The 24,924-nt window shown below is 36.9% G+C and overlaps 1 protein-coding gene across 1 annotated transcript; it reads left to right on the plus strand.

The window, feature by feature from the left end:
- The first annotated feature begins 15 nt into the window (after positions 1–15).
- Ubxn8 (UBX domain protein 8) lies at positions 16–24,741 on the plus strand. The gene is given in 9 exon segments (XM_015501238.2): positions 16–138; positions 3,709–3,765; positions 3,768–3,827; positions 7,009–7,079; positions 16,340–16,462; positions 19,474–19,646; positions 21,960–21,969; positions 22,696–22,770; positions 24,145–24,741. Coding segments are annotated over 9 exon segments (825 nt in total). The 5' UTR covers positions 16–50; the 3' UTR covers positions 24,313–24,741.
- Positions 24,742–24,924: the final 183 nt, after the last annotated feature.

A 24,924-nucleotide genomic window follows, 5' to 3' on the forward strand; every position in this document is an offset into this window, starting at 1 on the left:
CGCGTCCGGAAGGGGCGGGCTCTGCTCCTGGTCGCGGGGCGGCCGCCGCTATGGCTTCTCGAGGGGTCGTTGGCATTTTCTTCCTCGCTGCGCTCCCCCTTTTGTGTCTGGAGCTCCGGCGTGGGATCCCGGACTTAGGTAAGGTCGGCTTCCCCCGCTTGGCGCTCACAGCTGGGAAATTTTCACGTGAATGTTGTGTAGAATTACCTGGTTCCTGGCAGTGGCGCCTCCGGGCGGCGGTGACTACGATTCCCAGACTGCCCCGCGCCTGGCTCCCCCGCGCCAGAACGCGTTTCCTGCAGATTGGGCCAAGTTTTGTGGGGGAGGGAGGGGACTAGAGGCGAGGCCTAAAGGGACAGAGCTCTGTACACTCAAAACTGTGACGAGTGCTGGGAAGGACACCAGCAGGTTGATAGGATGAAAGCTTTCTTAGGAATTTAAGTAGAGCTTTATTTATGTGGTGGAGAACCACGCCCATGAAAAGCCAGTGGGGGGCGAGGCGGGAGGATATTCCAGGCAAAAGGATTATGGTACATTGGAGGAAAAAAGATGAAGGTCATTGTGGCAAGATCAAGGACTGGGGTTGGCGGTGGGAGTCTCAAGATAAAAATATTTGTTCAACCCCAATGATAAGCCAATCACTAAGTGCAGTCTGTTATCTAGTTGATTGCCCTACAACCCTGATCCTCTAAGCCCCCAGGGAACTGAGACCCGGGGAAGATAAGTGACTTCTTAGAGATTTTGAAAAGGTCATTGTGGACTCTCTGTGGAGAATGTTTTGAAAGGAACCTATAGTTGAAAGCAGTGAGGCAAATTATCCTTGTATATCTCGTGATGATGTAAGTCGTGATGATGGTCTGGACCAGGGTAACAGATTTGGAAAGATTTGGGATATTGACAAAGTAGAATCAACAACTCTGTTGATGAATTGATGTTTGGAGTGAGGGAAAGGAAGAATTCAAGCATGACTCCTGCATGGGGATTTGTAACAGGGCAGCCCCTTCTGAAAGTTGTCCTAGCAGGATTACTTTCACCTTCCCTTCCTAATCCTTTGGCATTACTTCCTTTTTTACCTGGAGTTCTAAATTCCAAGGAGAGGCCTTATTGTAATAATCCAAATTCTGAGGAGAGGCCTCACCTGAATACTTTATTTAGATTCAGAGAACTTTGATGGTCTTTGTAACACTCTGCCTTGGTAACTAACTGCAAGAGGTCAAAATCCATTGTGATAAGGCTTTGACCCTTATTGAGGAAGGACCCACACAGCCTGTAGCCTCCCTGTTTCCTTATCTCACCATAACAACCCTTCACCCTCCTGAGCCCAGCATGTTAGAGATTGAAGGAGTTACCCCCTGTATCTTCTTCAGGGCTGGCCTTGAATAAACCTGATTTCTTTCCTGCCAATGCTGGGCTACAGAACATGGGTCCAGACATTTGAATTTTGTTAGTAGTGCTGTTGGTGAAGAGAAAACTGGAAGGAAAATTGTAAGGGTGTGGAGAGTCAGGAATTGTTTTTTGGGTATAATTAGTTCACATGTCAGCCTCTTTTCTTACACTCAGTTCATTATCCTTGTATATCTCCATTCTTTTTCAACACTTCCTCCTCACCTCTGGAAGTCAGGGCCCAAAATGTTGCTTGAAATAAGAAGTGAAATAAAATACTTTAAAAAAATTTACAAGACTCTCCTTACTCAAGCTGTATTGAAAGATATCAAGACCTTTACACAGATGATATGCAGAGAAGTGAAATTTACACTCATCTTTTATTGCAAAATTCACCTGCTTCCTTGCCTTTACAGCAGTCATTCCTCTATTCCTTCAGCATTTAGTTTTACTACTGAGCCATATCCTGAGTTCTTTTAGTGTTTTATTTTAAGGCATCTTATTAAATTGCCGAAGTTGGCCTTAAACTTGAGATCCTTCTGCCTTGGCCTCCTGAGTCACTGGGATTACAGGCATATGCTACCATGCCCGGCTCCTTTAGAATCTTTCTACTTTACCCTGATATTTAAGTCACTAGTCAATGAGAAGGACACCCCTTAGCTTATCAAAGGAGACCTGTTCCCCCATCAGCTCTGATCTCTGGGAAATATACTTCTTGAGGGTAGCAACCACACCTAATTTGTTTTTATATTCTCAGAATTTATTGTCTAAATTAATAAAGCTAGGTTAAGAGTTCCAGAAATTGCAAGTGGGCTCCTGGTGGAGCTCATAGTTCCTGAAATTTTTATTTGACTAACTTAATTAACACTTTTTCCTAGAATCCTTTGTTGTGAACTGGTAGTTTCCTTTGGATTCTTTTTTAAAATTTTCTTTTACAGTACTAGGGATTGAACCCTAGGATGCTCTACCACTGAGCTATATCCCCAACTTCCTACCAATACATTTTACTTGTACTTAAGCTAAATATTTTGAGACTGCTTTCTTATCTTTCAAAGTGCCCTGCTTTTGGTTTCTAGAGTTTAGGTACCAAATAAACCTTTATTTAAACATTTTTAACTTGAAAGTAGTACACACAAATCTATTTTTTTTCATGTTCCTATGTGATATATCCATTTTGCTTCCATATTATGAAACATCCCACAACTCAATGATTTTTCTATGTAATAGTACTCTAGGTATTATATTGCTTTTGTAATGGCCAGAGATAACCCAGATTTATTTATGTGTTCCATCAAATATCTGAATCAATAGTTACTACCCTCGAAAGTTGGAGGAGCTGTGATCTGAAAAGAAAAAAGATCTCTAAACAATTTTAAATTGTAGTTTATAAAAGAAGGAATAACATCTGTTTTCTGTTAAAAATAAAACATTTAAGTCTATATCTATACATTTTTGTAATTCCTTCTTTAATCTTTTTTAAAAAATATTTATTTATTTTAGTTTTAGGTGGACACAGTATCTTCATTTTATTTGTATGTGGTGCTGAGGATCGAACCCAGTGCCTCACGCATGCTAGGCAAGCGCCCTACCCCTGAGCCACAACCACAGCCCCCTTCTTTAATCTTTAGTTAAGACAAACTATGAGCCCTGATCATGTTGGTATCATGGTTCATTCAAATCTCTGCCAAGTAACTTTTTTATTTTTTTATTTTTTTGGTGTCAAGGATTGAGCCCAGGGGTGCTTAACCACTGAGCCATATCCCCAGCCTTTATTTATTTATTTATTAATATTTATTTAGTTGTAGATGAATATAAAGTATATTTATTTTCATGTGGTGCTGAGGATCCAACCTAGTGCCTCACACATGCGAGGCAAGCGCTTTACCACTGAGCTAAAGCCCCAGCCCCCCCTTTTTTTTTTTTTATTTTGAAATGGTCTTAATAAGTTACATAGGGCCTTTCTAAATTGCTGAGGATGGCCTTGAATTTGCAATCTTCCTGCCTTAGCCTCCTGAGCTGCTGGGATTACATGTGTGTGACCCGTGTCCTGGGTAGAAAGGAAAGTATGACTTATACATTATTGATTATTATGATATTTATAATATAGCTGATCACCATAATTATACCAGAAGACATTTATCTAGAATTAGTTTCTGAAAATTTATTCTGGTAATGACAACCATGATGAATTTTAGTGCCCAAAGGAGAATATTTGGAAGAAATCCTAAGACAGTTGCATAACTTAATTTTATTTTTATACAAATAATCTTCTGTTATTCTTACCAAGAAAAGTGTGTCTAATTTTAATTTTTGTTTCTTTAAAAGGAATTAAAGATCTCATCATGCTATGTGGCCGAGTTTTCTTGCTGCTTGCTCTCCTTACTTTATTTCCATGGCTACCTCATTAATTAACTCATTTAAATCTTCCCAAGCTTATCTGAAAGGTAAGTTTATTTATGCTACCCTTTAAACTTTTCTATTCAACTTTCTTTACTTATTCTACAATATTACACAATAAGAGCCAGTTTGCCATTAATTTGACTAATGTATAACTATATTGACGATTATTTTGTTTTGTTATTATTTTTTTGTTTTTTATTTGAGAGAGCGTCTCACTAAGTTGCTGAGGATTTTGCTCAGTTACTGAAGCTTGGCCTCCTGAGTTGGTGAGATTACAGGTGTATGCCATGGCATATGACCTTGATGATTATTTTGAATGGATTATAAATTCCAACATTTTAATGAGAAACTACATTTTTCCTTATATATATTTTTGAAGCTCTGTCATTTTTAAGTTTGTTACATTCTAAATTCTCTAATTTTAAATTGTGCATTTGTGTTACTTAACTATTTGATACATCAATTTGTAAAATATTATACAATGAGTAGGTATATCTGTCATTAATCTCTAACACCCTTTCATCCTAATTTTTTATTGCAATTACAGCAGTTTTTCTTCAGGCACATAGGTCCTGTATATAGTTGGGTGCCTAGGAAATCATGCTCATTCTATTTTTGTTTCTGTTTGGACAAGTGAGAGTTTATGATTTTTTAAAAAATATTTATTTATTATTTTAGTTGTAGTTGGACACAACACCTTTATTTCACTTATTTATTTTTGTATGTGGTGCTGAGGATCGAACCCAGGGTCTTGCATGTGTGAGGCGAGCGCTCTACCACTGAGCCACAACCCCAGCCCAAGAGTTTATGATTTTTTAAAAAAATTTGTTCTAATTAATTATATATGACAGCAGAACACATGTCAACTCATCGTACACAAATGGAGCACAACTTCTCATTTCGCTGTCACGGAGTCACACCGTTTGTACAGTCATACATGTACTTAGGGTAATAATGTCCCTCTCATTCCACCATGCTTCCCACCCCCACACCTCCTTCCCTCCCCTCATTCCCATCTGCCCAATCCAAAGTTCCTCCATTCTTCCCTAGCCACCTTCTACCCCACCCCCTCCTCCATTATGGATCAGAATGTGCATGTCAGAGAAAACATTTGGCCTTTGGTTTTTTGGGATTGGCTTATTTCATTTAGCACGGTAGTCTCCAGCTCCATCCATTTACCTGCAAATGCCATAATTTCATTCTTCTTTAAGGCTCAGTATTCCATTGTGTATATTTACCACATTTTAAGAATTCATGATTTTCTATAGAAGCCTTTTAAAACTATATTGTGCCGGGCGTGGTGGTGCATGCCCATAATCTCAGTGGCTCAGGAGGCTGAGGCAAAAGGATCTAGAATTCAAAGCCAGCCTCAGCAATAGGTACTAAGCAACTCAATGAGACCTTGTCTCTAAATAAAATTCAAAAAATGGCTGGGGATGTGGCTCAGTGGTTGAGTGCCCCTGAGTTCAATCCCCAGTACCCCGCTGTCTCGAGGAGGCAAAATTGCGATGTATGTAGTCGAGGGGAGAAATAAAGAATGTCCATGTGCTTCTGCTCCTTTCAATGCTTTATTCACTCAAATTACTCAATACAATTTCACTCTATAGGTTCTTAATCAAGAAAATGACAGTCCTTAATGCTAGGCACTGTAATCAATTGACAGCAGAGATTAATTAATTCACAGCAAACAATTCTAGATTAATTCTAAGCACTGCAAAACACACTTAATCATTACAGGCTAATGACAGACATTCCCTTTGCAGGCTAACTTCAAATGTCAGATCAGAAGTCTTACACCTTAAGCTTTATGTCCAGTAGATGCACACTCAGACTGCATCTACTGGACATACTTAGCTATATTTTATATGCAATTAGGAAAAAAGTCACCAGTAATGAATTTGGTACATTATTAAAAGTTGTTTATTTAAATGTAAATAAATAAGAAAATGAGCAGTGCTTAATTCAAAGCCTTTTGCATTATTCATGAAAAAATCCAGGAGTGGTGCATACCTTTAATCCCAGGGGCTTGGGAGGCTGAGGCAGAAGATCGAAAGTTTAAAACCAGTGTCAGCAATTTAGTGAAGCCTGGAGCAACTTCGTAAGAGCCTGTCTCTAAATAAAATGTAAAAAGTGCTGGAGATGTGGCTCAGTGCTTAAGGATTTCTGGGTTCAATTCCCGCTACCAAACAAACATCCATTTGGTAATCCTTTTCAACCCAAACATAAGTGACAACATAGATGTTTCAGGGTTTCCCAATCATAATTTCCCCCCCTTTTGGAAGTTGTTTGGTTTCTTAAACTTAAAATGACTCAGTTGGATTTTAAAATTTTATTTATTTATAGATTTTAAGAGTCTCACTAATTTGCCCAGGCTGGACTCGAACTTAAGATGCTCCCATCTTAGATTCCTGATTGGTAGAGTGCTTGCCTTGCATGTGTTGAGGCCCTGGGTTTAATTCCCAGTACTGCAAAAAAATAAAAAAAAGAAAAGACAAACAAAATAATCAAGCTACATACTTAAAAGGGAGTTGGAAGTAGTGGCACATGCCTGTAATTCCAGCAACTCAGGAGGGTGAGGCAGGAAAATTGCAAGTTCAAGGCTACCCAGGCATTTTAACAAGACTTTATCTCAAAATAAAAATTAAAAGCACTGGGGATGTAGCTCAGAGATAGAGTGCCCCTGGATTCAATCCCTAGTACCAGAAGAAAAAAAAAAAAAGAAGCAAAAATACTTTTTCTTCACATTCAATGGATAGTAACCTAATAGTGGTTCAGTCATTTTAAGAGCTGACAAGCACACATACCTTTAGGGACTTTTACTGTCATGTTTAAGGGCAACAGATGACACTTCATGCCTGAAGTGCAGCATTCCACACTTCACATTGCAGTAATGGGCTTCCATGCTGTGCCTCAGAGCTGCTGAAATCCTATTGGGACCTTCAGAAGAAAACTCATGAAAATATTCTGGAAGCCTCTTTAGCAGAAACTATTACATACAATAATACTTAGTGGAGAATTGTTTCAGAACAGAGCCTTTAAGATTTTATGTGCAGATTTCTGTATTTCCAACTGTTTGCATGTACTTCATTTTCATTACTTGAAAAAATATAATCTGTTTTTCAAAGGCTACTTGTCTCTTCAAAAATGTTAAAATCTACAGACTGTGCCATGTGACTTATTGATACTTGGGAATTAAAAAGCACGTTTATGATTTTGATGTTTTAGAAGAAGAAGAGAAGAATGAGAAAAGACAAAAACTTGTGAGGAAAAAACAACAAGAGGCACAAGGTGAAAAGGTAAAACATAATTTCTAGAGAGTAAAACAACACTTATATTTTGATGATGATAGTAGAAATTTAAGAAAACACAAAAATTTGTGAGAAAACAAGAGGCACATTGAAAAGGTAAAGTGTCATTTTTAGAGAGTATATATAGTGAGAAAACAAAAACATCTGGGGCATTTATAACTGAAGTCTGTTGCTTTCTGTGTGTTCTACTTAGATTTTTAAAAATAATATTCAGGTCAAATTCATGATTTTAAAGTTAATTAAAAAAATTTTTTTAGTTGTAGATGGACATTTATATATATATATATAAAAATATATACTATATATACTCTCTCTCTCTCTCTCTCTCTATATATATATATATATATATATATACACACACTATATATTTATATATATATATATATACCTTTATTTGTTTGTTTATTTTTATGTGGTGCTGGGGATCGAACCTAGTGCCTCACACATACTAGACAAGCGCTCAAACACTGAGCCACAACCCCTGACCTTTTTTTAAAAATATGTATTTTTTAGTTTTAGGTGGATACTATATTTTATTTTTATGTGATTCTGAGGATCAAACCCAGTGCCTCATACATGATAAGTGAGTGCTCTAGCACTGAGCCCCAACCCCAGCCCAAAGTTGATGATTTTAAAGTGTATACATTCGTGATTTTAAGATTGATTATTTTAAAATGTACAATTTAGTAACCTTTTTTGGGGTACTGGAGATTGAACTCAGGGGCACTTGACTACTAAACTAAGCCACATCCCCAGCCATATTTTGTATTTTATTTAGAGATAGGGTCTCACTGAGTTGCTGAGTGCCTTCTGTTGCTGAGGATGGCTTTGAACTTTCGTTCCTCCTGTATCTTTAACCATTGGGGTTAAATACGGGCACTACCATGCCCGGCTCAGTAATGTTTAGTATATTCACAGGGTTGTGCAGCTACTTAGTACCTCTATCTAGTTCTAAAACAGTTTTATCACCTCAAAAGAAAACCCCTCAGCCCATTAAACACTTATACCCCATTACCCTCTCCTCCTATTCTCGAGCAACCACTAATCTGCTTTATGTTTGTATGGATTACCTGTTCTGGATGTTTCCTATAATTGCAATTGTATATAACATGTTAACTTTTTCTGTGTGACTTCTTTGATTTAGCATAATATTTTACAGGTTCATTCATCCTGTAGCATCCTTTTTATGGTTGAATGATATTCTGTTGTATTGATGTACCAAAATTTGTTTGTTCACTCATTTGTTGATGAACATTTGCATTGTCTCTACTTTTTGTATAGGGAAAATGTTTTTATTCTTTTTTTTAAAGAAACATTTTGTTTTTTATTTATTTTCTTAGTTTTCAGTGGACACATCTTTATTTTTTTTATTTTTATGTGGTGCTGGGAATCGAACCCAGCACCCCGCACATGCCAGGCGAGTGTGCTACTGCTTCAGCCACATCTCCAGCCCTGTTTTATTCTTTTACCATTGAATATGATGTTAGCTATGCGTGTTTTTAATTTTATTTATTTATTGCTATGCAAGAGAACTTTATCATAGGAGAAAGTAAAGTAAGACTCAAGCAGAGAGAACAAACTTTGTGTTTTTTTTAATGTTATTGTATTTTTTATACTTTTATGTATGTATGTATGTATGTATGTATGTATGTGGTGCTGAGAATTGAACCCAGTGCCTCACACATGCTAGGCAAGTGCTCGACCACTACACTACAGCCCCAGCCCTTGCTATGGGTTTTTGTAAATGCTCTGTATTATAATGAGCAGGTTTCCTTCTGTTCTTGATTTTTGAACATTGTGTGTTGGATTTTGTCAATTTTTTTTTTTTTATTAGAGGTGGAACCTGGGGCACTTAACAATTTAGACACATCTGTAGGCCTTAATTTTTTCTTTTTTTTTTATTGGTTGTTCAAAACATTACAAGGCTCTTGACATATCATATTTCACACATTTGATTCAAGTGGGTTATGAACTCCCATTTTTACCCCGTATACAGATTGCAGAATCACATCGGTTACACATCCACGTTTTTACATATTGCCATACTAGTGACTGTTGTATTCTGCTATCTTTCCTATCCTCTACTATCCCCCCTCCCCTCCCCTCCCATCTTCTCTCTCTACCCCATCTACTGTAATTAATTTCTCTCCCTTGATTTTTTTTCCCTTTCTCCTCACATCCTCTTATATGTAATTTTGTATAACAATGAGGGTCTCCTTCCATTTCCATGCAATTTCCCTTCTCTCTCCCTTTCCCTCCCACCTCTCGTCCCTGTTTAATGTTAATCTTTTTCTCATGCTCTTCCTCCCTGCTCTGTTTTTAGTTGCTCTCCTTATATCAAAGAAGACATTTGGCATTTGTTTTTTAGGGACTGGCTAGCTTCACTTAGCATAATCTGCTCTAATGCCATCCATTTCCCTGCAAATTCCATGATTTTGTCATTTTTTAGTGCTGAGTAATACTCCATTGTGTATAAATGCCACATTTTTTTTATCCATTCATCTGTTGAAGGGCATCTAGGTTGGTTCCACAGTCTAGCTATTGTGAATTGTGCTGCTATGAACATCGATGTAGCAGTATCCCTATAGTACGCTCTTTTAAGGTCTTCAGGGAATAGTCCGAGAAGGGCAATAGCTGGGTCAAATGGTGGTTCCATTCCCAGCTTTCCCAGGAATCTCCATACTGCTTTCCAAATTGGCCGCCTTAATTTTTTATTTTGAGACAGGGTTTCACTAAGTTGCTTAGGGCCTTGCTTAGTTACTGAGGCTGGCTTTGAACTTGCAATCCTCCTGCCTCAGCCTCCTAAACTGCTGGAATTACAGGTGTAATCGTGCCTGGCTTAAACCTTTTTTCTCTTTAATTGAAATGAGCACTTGTTTTTCCTCTTTGATTCTATTAATGTGTATTATTATTATTGTTTTTGGTACTGGGATTAAACCCAGTGGTGCTGTACCACTGAGCTATATCCCTGGCATTTTGTTTTGTTTTGTTTTAAATTTATTTTTGAAACAGTCTTTCTAAATTTCCCAGGCTTGCCTCAATTTTTGTAATACTCCCAGCTCAACCTCCCAAGTCACTGGTATCACAGGTGCGTGACACCACTAGTTTGTTCTTTTATGGAGTAGCATTAACTGATTGACTGATTTGAGATCGTGTGTGTGTGTGTGTGTGTGTGTGTGTGTAGCTGAGGATTTAGCCCAGGGTTTTCTGCATGCTAGGCAAGTGCTCTAGCACTGAGCTACATTGCCCAGCCTCTTTCTTTTCTTTTCTTTCTTTTTTTTAAATTAGGTGTTTACAGCTAGCTTTTTTTCTGGGCACTGCTTTTGTCTTTACATTCTATTAGAGACTGGTTTCCATAGCTTGAAATTGCATTTAGCATGTGATAAGTATCTTAAGTTATTTTTTTGACCTTGCTATGTAAGGTAATCGCCAGTTTGATGACTGATTTTTGTGAAAGAAGATATGCCTGTGGACATTCACCTAAATATTAACCCTTTATAAGACCTTTGTATAAGGGTATTGTTATTTTAATATCTACAGAACAGATATCTTTTTTCTGTTTTTAGACTTTTTCTGTGTGGTGCTGGGGATGGAACCCTCATCCTAGGCAGGTGCTCTACCACTGAACTATACCCCCAACCCCAGATACTCCTTTTTTTTTTCCAAACTTTAAATTTTTTTTTTTTTTTTTTTTTAGCTGTAGATGGACACAATACCTTTATTCTATTTGTTTTTATTTTTATGTGGTGCCAGGGATTGAACCCCATGCCTCACACATGCTAGGCAAGTGCTCCCACTGAGCTACAACCTTGGCCCCCAGATACTCCTCTTTAAGTAAACAAAGGCTACAAATGGTTCCTCTCTACTTATTGAAGTGAGACCCTAGGAATTACTACATTTCTTACCATCCTGACCTGCATTATTAACAGTGAAAGAGTCTTCCCTAGATCTTTTCTAAGAAGTTCTGTTATAAATACACAGTCTGTGATTTTTGATATTTTGACTTTATGATAATGTGAAAGCATTACACATTCAGTAGAACATAACTTTGAGTACCATGTAATCATTCTATATTTCACTTTCAACATGGTAGTCAATAAATCACATGACATATTCAACCCTTTATTAAAAAATAGGCTCTGTGTTAAAGGATTTTGCCTAAATGCAGGCTAATGTAGGGTTCTGATTACATTTTTCCCCACCTAGTACTGAGGATTTAACTCGGGGCCTAGCCTTGGGAGTGTTCTACTACTGAGCTATATACTTAGCCATTTTTTTTTATTTTTTAAATTTAATTTATTTTTTCAGTTATAGCTGCACAATATCTTTATTTTGTGTATTTATTTTTATGTGGTGCTGAGGATCGAACCCGGTCTCTCACATTCAAAGCGAGCGCTCTACTGCTGAGTCACAACCCTAGCCCTCCTTAGCTCTTTTTATTTTATTTTTGAGATAGGGTCTTCTTAAGTTGCTAAGGTTGGCTTTGAATTTGTGATCCTCCTGCCTTGGCCTTGGAAGTAGCTAAGATTACATGTGTTACTGCTACACCTGGCCTGGTCATGTTTAATGTAGGCTAGGTCAAGCTATGATGTTCTGTGGGTTAGTTGTATTAAATACATTTCAACTTAAAATATTTTTAGGCTGGGCATGATGGTGCATGCCTGTAACCCCAGCAACTCAGGAGGCTGGGGCAGAAGAATCACAAGTTCAAGGCCAGCAATTATAAAGAATAAAAGTAACAATAAATGTTGTTGAGAATGTGGGGGGAAAGGTACACTCATGCACTGCTTGTGGGACTGCTGATTGGTGCAACCACTTTGGAAAGCAGTATGGAGATTCTTTAGAAAACTTGGAATGGAACCATCATTTGATCCAGTTATCCCGTTCCTTGGTTCATACCCAAAGGACTTAAAATCAGCATATTACAGTGATGCAGCCACATCAATGTTCATAGCAGCTCAATTCACAATAGCCAAGTCAAGGAACCAACCGTAGTGTCCTTCAACAGATGATTGGATTAAAAATGTGGTATATATACACAGTGGAATATTACTCAGCCAAAAAGAAGAATGAAATGGCATTTACCAGTAAATGGATGGAACTGGAGAACATCATGCTGAGTGAAATAAGCCAATCCCAAAAAAACAAAGGCTAATGTTCTCTCTGATATGTGGATGCTTATCCACAACAAGGGAGGGTGGGGAGGGAAAGAATAGAAGTTCATTGAACTAGATAAAGGAGAATGAAAGGAAGGGAGGAGGATGGGAATAGGAAAGATAGTAGAACTAATTGGACGTAGCTTTCCTATTCTTATATATTAATACAGGACTAGGATAATCCCAAATCATGTACAACCACAAGAATAGGATCCTAATTAGAATAAGTTATACTCCATGTATGTATAATATGCCAAAATACAGCTACTGTCATGTATATCTCAAAAGAACAACGAAAAAGTAGTTCGAGGACAGCTTCAGCAGCTCAGTGAGGCCCTAAACAACTTAGTGAGATCCTGACTCAAAATCAAAAGGACTTAGGATATGGCTCAGTGGTTAGGCAACATTGAATTCAGTCCTTGATACTAAACAAACAAACAAACAAACAACTAAATAAATAAATAAATGGACTGTGGATTTAGCTCTGTGGTTAAAGTGCCTCCAGGTTCAATTCCCAATACCAAAACAAAAGTTTTTCAACCTAACCTAGGTTTTTTTTTTATCAGGATATACTTCAGTTGTAAGTCCAGGAGCATATATATTTGAATTTCTGAAGTTTAATGTTATCTCTTTTGGAAATAATATTAATTTCAAAGCCTTGCATGCTAATTAGTGACCATAATTCCTTCTGTATGCTAGCTGCATGCTAATTCCTAAATGTATCTATAATTCCCAAGACTATGTAAATTTGGATTCTGTTGTTTGACAAATGAGTCTAGAAATTTTATTCCTATGCTTTGTCTTTGGGCAGAGGAAGATTAATAAATCAGTGTCTCACAATATTGTCTATGAACATGGTAAATTGCCCAGCCTGTGCAGACATGTCCCTAATAATATAATGAATTATTTTTAATATTTAATTTTTGTTGTAGTTGGACACAGTACCTTTGTTTTATTTATTTATTTTTATATGGTGCTGAGGATCGAACCCAGGGCCTTGCATGTGCTAGTCGAGCATTCTATCCCGCTGAGCCACAACCCCAACCCCTACAATGAATTTTTTTAGATTTTTAAATTCTTAAATGTATGATTTTTTTCTTTTCTGATACTTGAACTTGGTATATAGATAGCTTGACTTGATATATAGGATTACAGATTAAAAGTCATTGGTGTTTTGAAGTATTACATCATAATCCTCCAAATTCCAGAGTGGCTTTTGTAAAATCTGATTCCATCTTCATTTTTGAGCCAGTGTTTATGATCAGTTTTGTGTCCCTTTTTAGAAATTTTTAGAATCTTTACTTTTACTTTATCCTTGGGATTTTGAAATTTTACTGTGATACCATTTGTTTGTTTTATTTTGCATTTCAAATCCAGAAGGTCCTTACGTAGATACACGTGTCCTTTAGTTCTGTGAAATTTTCTTACATTAGTTCCTGCATAATTTCCTTTATACTCTTTTTTTTTTTCCTTTTTTCCTGAAGTTCCCATTAGGTAAAAGTGAGAGTGAACCCAAGGTTGTTTTATCTTCTCTTCTTTTTTTTTTTTTTTTTAGAGAGAGAGAGAGAATTTTTAATATTTATTTTTTAGTTTTCGGTGGACACAACATCTTTGTTTGTATGTGGTGCCGAGTATCGAACCCGGGCCGCACGCATGCCAGGCAAGCGTGCTACCTCTTGAGCCACATCCCCAGCCCTTATCTTCTCTTCTTGATCTTTCTGGGAAATTCAGTTGATTATTTCAGCTGTCATAATGTTAATTTTCGGACTAATTATGCCCTGACCTTTCTTATTCTCTAATATCCTGTTTTTGTTACTTATATGTATTATCTTGTTGTTTGATATGTTTATTTTAAAATGTTTTTTTTTTTTCTTGCATACACTCTATTTCTCCAAGTTCTTTTTTTTTTCTGTTTGTCTGTTTTTCAAGTTGGAGACTTTACTTTAGTCATCTAGTAATCCTGGACTCAGCTCCTTCATGTTTAATAATGATACACTAAAAAGCTAACTGATGGCCTGGGGTTGTGGCTCAAGGGTAGAGCGCTCACCTACCATGTGTGAGGCACTGGGTTTGATCCTCAGCACTACATAAAAATAAAGATACTGTGTCCATCTATAACTAAAAAATAAATATTTTTAAAAAAGCTAACTGATGATTACTTGGGTTTATGCATTTTAAAAAATTTATCAAGCTTTTCCTATAAGGTTTATGCTTTTTATGGTTTATAAGTTACACCTCAAAGGAAAAAAGAAGAAATAAGTTATACCTCAATAAAAAAAGAAAATAGGGGGCTGGGGTTATGGCTCAGCTGCAGAGTGCTTGCCTAGCACTTTCGAGGTCCTAGGTTTCAGCCTCACACATAAAAATAAGTAAAATAAAGGTATTGTGTCTAACTACAACTAAAAAATAAATATTAAAAAGAAAATAGGGGGGCTGGGGATGTGGCTCAAGCGGTAGCGCGCTTGCCTGGCATGCGTGCGGCCCAGGTTCGATCCTCAGCACCACATACAAAGATGTTGTGTCCGCCAAAAACTAAAAAATAAATATTAAAAAAAAAAAAATAGGGCTGGGGATATGGCTCAGTTGGTAGAGTGCTTGTCTTGCATGCACAAGGCCCTGAGTTCAATCCCCAGCACCAAAAAAAAAAAAAAAAAAAGCTTATTGGAATTTTTGTGTATATAGGCAGAGCTTGACAGAATATCCCTTGTCAGGCTTCACTGTAGGATGCTTGAAGAGGAATTTAGCTTCCTCAGCATCTCTTGTTACCTCCTTTGCAATTTACCTTCTCCAGAGAAGCCTTTTTCACTCTCCTGCCTAAGGGGTTAATGCCTGAGGGTCAACAGGTTTGAGTCCTGTGAGGAAGTGAATCTCACCTTTCAGCATTTACGTTTTAGTTTATTCTTAGTTGTACTTTTCACTTATGCTGTCCACTAAGGCTGGGATCAGTGATTACTCTCTCTGGTTTATTTTCACAAAGAGTAAACCTTCCATCCCTGGCTGGCTGTAGTATGGAAGTGGGTCTGGGGATATAGTAGGACTTTATCTCCCCCCCTCTTTTTCCCCTATTGCCTCAGGTGCAGCAAGTTATAATAGTCATAATCTTCAGTTCATTACAAATTCATCATCATTTCATGCATGGCTTCCCTATCCCTCCCTATTTTTAGCTGTGCACCTCACCCTGGATCTCTGCCAAGGGATCTGGCATCTCTTATTCCTGAGCTATTCCAGGGTCTGTGGAGAACACTGGCTTGCTTTCTTATTGTTGTCCTCCTGTGTAAGCTTTTCAGGTGTAGCTTTCTGACTCTTAAGTCAGTTACCTCTCCTCCACCTATCTTCATAATAAAAGTGGTTTGGGGGTTATGGTGTTTATTTGTTTTATCAGTGATGGAATTTGGATATCTCTTTATTATTTCCATGGTGGTGTTGGGGTGATTTCCAAAAGTTTTCAGTTTTGTTTTCTTTAGCCTTTTTTTTTTTTTTTTTGGTGGTGTGGTATTGGGCATCAAACCCAGGGCCTTCAGTATGCTAGGCAAGTGCCCTCCCACTGAGCTACATCCCCAGTCCTCTTTAGGATTTTGGTTTTGCTGTGATGCCCAGGCTGGTCTCAAACTGGTAGGGTCATTGGATCCAAATAGCTGGGACTAAAGGCACCACCATGCTTAGCTTCCAGTTCTTTCCATCCTTAAAATATTTCGTTTTAACACTCTTCTGAATGAGTTCATGCCTTGTAGATCTGACAACATGAGAAGGCTTTGTGTCTTGAACAAACTGCTCAGACTTAGATCCTAGAAATTAGGGAATAATGCTCTGTGTTCTTTAGTACCCCTAGCTCCATGTATTTTTAAAAAATAAAATTGGCATTGAAAACACAAAGACTATATAAATTCAATGTCACTTAAGTATAAAACATTTGTTTTTGCTTGCATTACATACAAATTGGAATTTTTAGAAAATGATGCTAAAATGGAGGTAAAATTGAATTAGTGTGAAAATTCAGTTTTCCCCTGGCTTTTATTTACAACTTTGTAGACAATATAAGCTTTTAGGAACTTTTATGAATAGTAACAACACCTACTTTGTTTTCTCAAACAGGCCAGCAGATACATAGAGAATGTTTTAAAACCTCACCAGGAAATGAGATTGAAAAAACTGGAAGAGCACTTTTATCAAATGACGGGTGAAACCTGGAAGTTAAGCGGCGGTCACAAACTTGGGGTTAGAAAATATTCTCATTTTATATTAGAAGTCAATTATTAATTATGTTTTATTTTATGTATTTTTTATAAATTGAAAATGTTAGGCTATTAGTACTATTTGTTTTTTCAAAGTTTTCATTAATAATGATTATATATAGGTTTGTGGGTTGGTTTTTTTTTTGTGGGGGGGAGGCATTGCTGAGGATGGAAGCCAGAGTTTCATGCATACCAGGCAGGTACTACATCCCCAGCCCTGTGTATCGCTTGTGTTTTTGTTTTATTGTGTAAAGAAGAGTTTATTTAGTTCATAATTCTGGAGGTTTAAGAACCACATCTGGCGAGGCTTTCTTGCTGGAAGAACCCCAAGGTGATGCAGAGTATCACATGGCAAGAGATAGAACCTATTATTTTTGGTTCTAGGGATTGAACCCAGGGATGATTTACCACTGAACACATTCCCATTCTTTTTATTTATTCAATTTTGAAATAGAGTCTTGTTAAGTTGCTGAGGCTGGCCTCAAACTTGCAATCCATCTGCTTCAGTTTACCAAGTTCCTGGGATTACAGGCGTGTGCATCACTAGGACTTGCTTTTTTATTTTGTTTTGATACTAGGGATTGAATGGGGGGGGGCACTTTACCACTAAGCTATATCCCTAGCCCTTTTTTATTTTTTGAGACGGGGTCTCACTAAGTTGTTTAGAATTTTGCTAAGTTGTTGAGGCTGGTCTTGAATTTGAAATCCTCCTGTCTCAACCTCCTGAGTTGCTAGGATTATAGGTGTCGTCACTAAGGTGGCTCTATATATGAGTGTTTATTCATCATAATTGTGTATCAAGTGGTTAAGTGGTTTTGGTACCTAAAGAACGTAATCTTGGCAAAACTATTACAAGCTAGTCTTTGAGAAAAATATTGAATAAATTACTATTTTGAGGAAAGTCTCATCTTTTCTCAAGTAAGATCTCTAAAGTGTTAAGTTTACATTATATTCATTATGTTTGGCTCAGTTTTAAAAGTCTAATTATCCTTTGGTTATTTTTTCCTTTGTCATTAAGGAGAGATTTTGTTATTTGCTAATCCAAGTTTATAATTTTAAGTTTTCTTACAGAGAAAAAAGAATATTCATAAAGAAATTGTAGAGTATCTGACCACAGATCATATATGTAAGGCCCATAATGTTTACCTCAGAGTCAACTGGGATGTTTTTATTCATTTCATAATGACAAATATGTCATAACATAAGCAAGGGTAGATTAATGTGAAAAATGGGCAACATAAAATGCAACTGTTTTATGTAGCGATTTCACTTGAGTTTCTCTTTTCTTCAGTTTTGTGGTTGATAGACATTGATAGGTTGATTTTGTATATACACATACAGACACACAAACACACTCACACATACGTATATTTATTTTTGAGATGGGGCCTGGCTATATTGCCTAGGCTGGTCTGGAACTCCTGTGCTCAAGCACTCCTCCTGCCTCGGCTTCCCAAGTAGCTGGGACTACTGGAGTATACTATCAGCTATCTGATAGGTTGATTTTAGCCTGATCTGTCTCTCAGAAATGGTCACAAGATGAATTAGACATTCTGCCCCTTGTTTTTAGATTCTGTCTTCATTGGTACCACTGGTGTATATTTTAAACTGATTAGTGGAGACATCAGAAAGCCCTGGGCAGGTTAAACTGTTGGTGTGGTTATGAGTAAGGCCCTGAGGACTATCAAAAGAACATGACAATCACAATGTGAGAGGGTCAAAATCTGTCAACTTTTTTTTTAATTAGTTATATATGACAGTACAATGATCTTGATGTATCATACATTAAAATCTGTCAGCTTTTAACTTTGTAGCTTGCAGTGAGGCAGCCTGGGCTTGGCCATTTACTTGGCATTAAGATCCCTTGATTCTCATTCCCCATGCTCCTTCCACCAAGTTTTCTCTTTTTGTTTGCTTTGTTTTGGTCCTGGAGATTGATCTCAGGAGTGCTTTACCCAGCCCTTTTTATTTTTTATTTTGAGACAGGGTCTCATTAAGTTGCCCAGACTGGCCTTGAACTTGCCAGTTGCTGGGATTATAGGGGTGCATCACCACACCCAGCTAACTTTCTTAGGAAGAAGGAAAGGGGATGAAACCCTACCAAATGATGAACATTTTAGACTGATAAAGAGAACTTTTTATCTTAGGTTAGTAGCTGTAGAAGGAAGGAATTATTGAACTAATAAGCATGTATTTGAGAACTCTACATTTATTTTGTTAAAGGAACATTTTAATAGATAATATTGAAGAATAGTTTTCTGGAATAAAATTCTTTGCCTCTTAGAGTGATTAATTAAAATGGAAAGTCAAAGTTTGAGTTTCAAAACTAGAATATGTTTATATATAACCAGATACCAAGGCCACATTTTGGGTATAGAAGTCTTGCATGGTCACTTACAAAGACATGTTTTATAGGGGCTGGGGTTGTGGCTCAGGGGTAGAGGGTTCACCTCGAATGTGAGAGACCCTGGGTTTGATCCTCAGTGCCACATAAAAATAAATAAATAAATAAATAAATAAATAAATAAATAAACAAACAAATAAATAAAGGTATTGTGCCCATCTATGACTAAAAACTATTTTTTTTAAAGGCATGTTTTTTATACATGTTCTATTTGCACAGTCTTTGAAGGCAACTCCCTTGTACTGCCGCTTTCTTTTGCTGAAAAGGTGGAAAGGATATCATTCAGAATTTTTTCTTTTTTCCTATCCTACTGAGAAACTTAGGGATTAGTCAGAGAGGGAAAGGGTCCCCATCAGCTTTTTGTCTATCAGAGGGAATCTCAGAACTTTGATGGATAAGGGTTGTTTCTGGAAGATGTTAAGCCCCGTATTTTCTTGTTCAAGGACATATTGCTTTCATTTTCTGAGTGTAATAGTATCTTAATATTTTTCTACTGAAATGCCATCAGAGTAAAAAAAAATCATTGTGATTAGAATAGAATAAAATCAATACAAAGTCTCTTTAGAAATTGTATGTTGTTTTTTGAGCAGGGTGATGAAGAATTAGTGCTTGAAAACACAAGTCAGACATCTTTTGAAACAACCAACAGACAAGCTGCAAAGAGGCGGAACTTGCCTAAGCTTCTAACCGAAGCCGAAGATTCGACATCTGCTGAACAGCCCTCCCAGAAACAGGTTTTTCGATTAACACCACTTACTGAATTGTATCAGTGCATAGGAGGAATAGGGTTCTCTGGTGAGGTGGTATATTGGGGAAAGGTGAAGACTGTCTTAACCCAAATGGTGTCTTACCACCTCCTTATAAAGTCAGTCAGCTTCATTATAAATCACTTATCCGGGGGCTGGGGTTGTGGCTCAGTGGTAAAGTGCTTGCCTAGCACATTCGAGGCCCTGGGTTCGATCCTCAGTACCACAAAAAAATAAATAAATAAAGGTATTGTGTCCAACTAAAAAAATAAATATTAAAAAAAATCACTTATCCTATTTAATATTAAGGTTCTGAACCAAACTTAGAAGAAAGCTGTAGGATAAATGATAACAGGTTTAGAAAATACTTTTGTTCTCTTTGAGGAAGAAATTTGATTATGTAGAAAAGTAAAGTATAGCATTTACACTGGGCACAGTGTTGGATGCCTGTCAGCTCCTTGGGAGGCTGAGATAGGAGGATCACAAGTTCCGGGCTACTCTGGGGAACTTGAACCCTGCCTCAAAGTTAAACAAAACAAAACAAAAAAATGGCTGGGGATACAGCTCAGTATGGGAGGGTCTGAGTTCAATACCTAGTACCGGTAAAAAAAAAAAAAAAAAAAANNNNCGTTTTTTTTTTTTTTTTTGTGTGTGTGTGTGTGTGTGTGTTAGACCTAGATCTGACCCTATTTGAGATCAACTTGGTTGTTTCTGGTTTTACTGGTCCCTTCAAATTTTCTCTGCCTCTGTTTCTCTCTATGGTAGCATTCCCCCTGCTCCCTGCCACTAGAATAATGAAAATAGACTGTAAGCATTGTCATAAAAGTTAAAAACAAGAGAAATAAAGCAATCTATTTTGGGGCTGTGCCTTTCTAACCTACCTTCCACCCTATCACCCTAAAAAAACATTTTTAAAGTAAAAAGGCACATGTAGAGTGAGGAATGGGTTATACTACACTTACTAAAGATTTGAGGATGTTTGTTTTTGTAAATCATGCAGTCATATTGTTTCTGACTTTCTTAAAATGCTGTTTCCTATTTTGTCAACAGTTTTGATCTGGTATCATAATCATTACATGTCATTGCATACCATCATACACATTAAGCTTGCTCCTGTAATACATTGCTCCTGACCTACATACTTTTATGAGTATATATGTAAAAAATATTTTCACTTTTTAAAAAAATTTTTTTTAGTTTTCAATGGATCTTTTGTTCTTTTTATTTGTATGTGGTGCTGAGGATCGAACCCAGATCCTCACACATTCCAGGCAAATGCTCTACCACTGAGCCACAACTCTAGTCCCCTCAAAAATATTTTCACTTTTAAGAATACTGGAAATTATAAGTTTTAGGAAATTCTCTATTTCCTAATTAAAATTAGACTTACTAAATGACATTACTTATAGAATAATCTTTATAATTTTGTATTGTTAGGAAATGAGACTAACATTCATTTTAAAGAATATCAGAACTAGCTGGGTACAGTGGTGCACGCCTGTAATCCAGCAGCTCTGGAGGTTGAGGCAGGAGGATTTTGAGTTTAAAGCCAGCCTCAGCAATTTAGCGAGGCCCTAAGCAACTCAGTAAGACCCTGTCTCTAAATACAAAAGAAGGGCTGCGGATGTGGCTCAGTGGTTGAGTACTCCTGGGTTCATTCCCCAGTACCAAAAAACAAAAAATCAGAATTAGAGGAGGCTTTCTTTCTCTGTGTGTGTGTGTATTTGTTTTTTTCTGTATATGTTGTAGCTGACTTTATAATAATGAGCCACATGAGAAAATTCCTGTTATACTGGAAACCTGCTTGGATTTAGGAGCAGACTAATAGAAGAGTGAACTAATGACTAACATAGATTTCTGATAGGAGAGGGAGGGATCTGAAAAACAATGTAATTTTTATTTAATTAGTACACCCTGATTTGTTCAGTGCCTGTTACATATTTAGTATTATAGATATATCATTATAAAATACTAAGCTGGGTAGATTTTCAAAAAGGAGAAAATAATGGTGGTAGTTCACGATTCCCAATTGAAATATTTACCGCTACTGTTCCACTTTTAAATTAAAAATAACCATAAAATTTAAAATAATTTGAAAATAATTTTGTAAATCATCATGTTATATTACCACATTTTTATAGCAACTGTTTTATTGTATGCTATCTTATTTCATTTTAAGGAGTAGCAGGGAAACAATTTTAATTACTGCTGCTTTTCTTTTCAAGTACGAGGGATTAAACCCAGAGTCTCTTACGTGCTAGGCAGGCGCTCTGACTGCTGAGCAACGTCCCCAGCTCAGTGGATGCATTTTCTAGCATGGGTCTCCTGAGATGGGAAGGTGTGCTGCTCTAAAACCACACTTATACATAACATGATGCCCAGTAGCTCTCAGGACAGTTAATGATGCTGGTTACAAGAAAGGGTTTCCTGGCACTTTTGAGCAACTGGCAGGTACATAATGAACTTCAGTATAAGTTACTAATCATTGTCTTCTCTTTTTATGATGGACTTTAATATACTAGCAGTTTCCAAGCTCTTTTTAACTGCCTAAGTGCTTTATTAAAGGGATGATCATAGAGGGAATTCAGTAGATGAAGAAAAGCTGGAGCTGCTCAAACACTCTCACTTACTTGGGAGGATGGACAGATAGTGTGTGGCCTATAGTATCGGAGTATGCAGGCAACTTTTTGTTTCCTTCCAGGTAGTGTTTTCTTGTCTGTACATTGAGAAAGTGGCACTAGGTCTTCTTGTTTGTTCGGTTACTTTTCAAACAAGCTACAATCTTAATAGTATTTGCCCAGAAAAAAGTACTTGGTCTCTGGTGTCCTCTTTGGAAGGCTTTCACTTCCTCATTAGTAGAAAGATGTTTATTTTTCAGTTTTAGAAGAATTATTTTCATGTTTAGGGGGAAATTTATCTGGACCTTGATGTTGCAAATTCCTGCAAATCTCCACGTGAATTTTTATAATAACATGTGTTTCTTAGTAGTAATTTTGGAATCTTAAAGAGCTATGGATTTGATTTTTTAAAAATTGGAATTCTTATCTGAACATTTTTATTTCTCAGGTAGTTACTGTTGCTCTCCGATGTCTAGGTGGGAAAGTCCTAAGGAGAAGGTTTTTTAAGTCTTGGAGTTCACAGGTGAGGATATTTGCATTATGAGGAATATTTTTCTTGAATTTGGCAAATATCCGGGGAGTTATCACACTGTCATCTGATATTCCCATCAGATAAGGATAAAGAACATTTGTAGGTACTCGACATTGGCAGATTTTGGGATATGTAGACATGGTTGGCTTCTTTGAATTGTGATCTCTGCATTCAATTTTTTTTTTATATTTATTTTTTTAGTTGTAGTTGGACACAATACCTTAATTTTATTTATTTATTTATTTTTATGTGGTGCTGAGGATCAAACCCAGGGCCTCATACATGCTCTACCCCTGAAACATACCCCAGCCCCTCAATTTTTTTTTTTGTTTAACATTTTTTTAGTTGTCGATGGCCCTTTATTTTTATTTACTTACTTATATGTGGTGCTGAGAATCAAACCCAGTGCCTCACACATGCTAGGTAAGTGCTCTACCACTAAGCTGCAACCCCAGCCCTCTGTATTAAAATTTTTATTCCCTTTACTATAACTTTATTTTTATTTTGTTTTTTTGGAGGCCTTTTTGGCTGGGGATGAAACCCTGGGCTTCATGCTAGGCGTATGCTATACTAATAAGCTACATCCCTTTGGTTTTGTTTTAGTACTAAGAATTGAAACCAGGGGCACTCTACCACTGAGCCACATCCCAGCCCTATTTTGTATTTTATTTAGAAACAGGGTCTCACTGAGTTGCTTAGTGCCTCACCTTTGCTGAGGCTGGCTCCCTGTTTCAGCCTTCTGGCCTGTGGAATTACAGGCGTGCATCACCGCGCCCAGCTAGTCCTTTTTATTTTTGAGACAAGGACTCGCTAAGTTGCTGAGGCTGGCTTTGAACTTGTGATCCTTCTGCCTCAGCTTCCAGAGTTGGTAGGATCACAGGCATGTGCCACTGTGCCTAGCTAATATTTTATTCTTAACCTCTTTATTGAATCCTCTTTCCATTCTATATGTATGAATGAGGCTTTCCTAACTTAAGTATCTCAGTTGTTAAATGCCATTAGTCCCTATACCTCTTCTGGAACAAAAGGTATTAGAAGTTATTCACATCTCAAAATTCATGAAATAAATTTCCTTTAAACTCTTGAAAGGAAATATCTTTGAAAGTTCTTTTTTTTTTAAGATTTATTTTTGTTTTTAATACTTTTGTTTATTTATCTTTATGTGGTGCTGAGGATTGAACCCAGTGTCTCACACATGCGAGGGAAGCACTTCACCACTGAGCTACAAACCCCAACCCTGAAAGTTCTATATCATTACTCCTAAGGACATAATTTCACAGCAACAGAACTATAAAATGTCATAGTGTTCTGGAGGACCATAAGTGTGTACAATATTCGATAATGTCTAAGCTTTTTATCTTCTAGGTCTTACTTGACTGGATGATGAAAATTGGGTACCATACATCCCTATATGGCCTTTCCACATCCTTTCCCAGAAGGCCACTAGAAGTGGAGCGAGATAGGTCACTGGCGGATATAGGAATAACCGTGGATACTGTACTTAATGTGGAAGAGAAAGAGCAGAGCAACTAGTAAAGAAATGAAAACTACCTGTTCTACTTAAAATCAGTTATGCCATGACCTTGACAGGACAATAAAGGATCCACATTAAAATCATGCCATACCTTGATTGAGCTCAAGGCAGTGAACACTAATGTTGTTATCCATGGAAAAATAATTGACATAAAATTTAAAAAAGAATTGTTCTCTTTATATCATGATTTGTAGAATGTGCCATCTATAATGTACTGAATAAGGTAAAAAATGTATATTATAAGGGACACAATAATTTATATTTTCCTACTTCATATCATTTCTCAGTATGTTAAAAACAGAGTTACGAAACATTGTGCTGTGAATGGATAATTATGAATGTAATGCATTCCACTATTGTCATGTATGTAAAGAAACTTTTAAAAAAATCAATTAAAAACTTAAAAAAAAAAAAAAAACAGTCAGGAAGGGCAGGATGGGCAGGAAGATTGCAAATTCAAGACCAGCCTAGCAATTTAGTGAGGTGGTAAGCAACTTAGCGAGACCCTGTCTCTAAGTAAAAAATAAAAAGGCTAGTAATGTGGCTTAGAGGTTAAGCACTCCTGGGGATTCAATCCCTGGTACCAAAAAAAAAAAAAAAAAAAAAAAAAA

This window comes from Marmota marmota, unplaced genomic scaffold, assembly GCF_001458135.2.
Source record: "Marmota marmota marmota unplaced genomic scaffold, marMar, whole genome shotgun sequence".
Classification (NCBI taxonomy): Eukaryota; Metazoa; Chordata; class Mammalia; order Rodentia; family Sciuridae; genus Marmota; species Marmota marmota.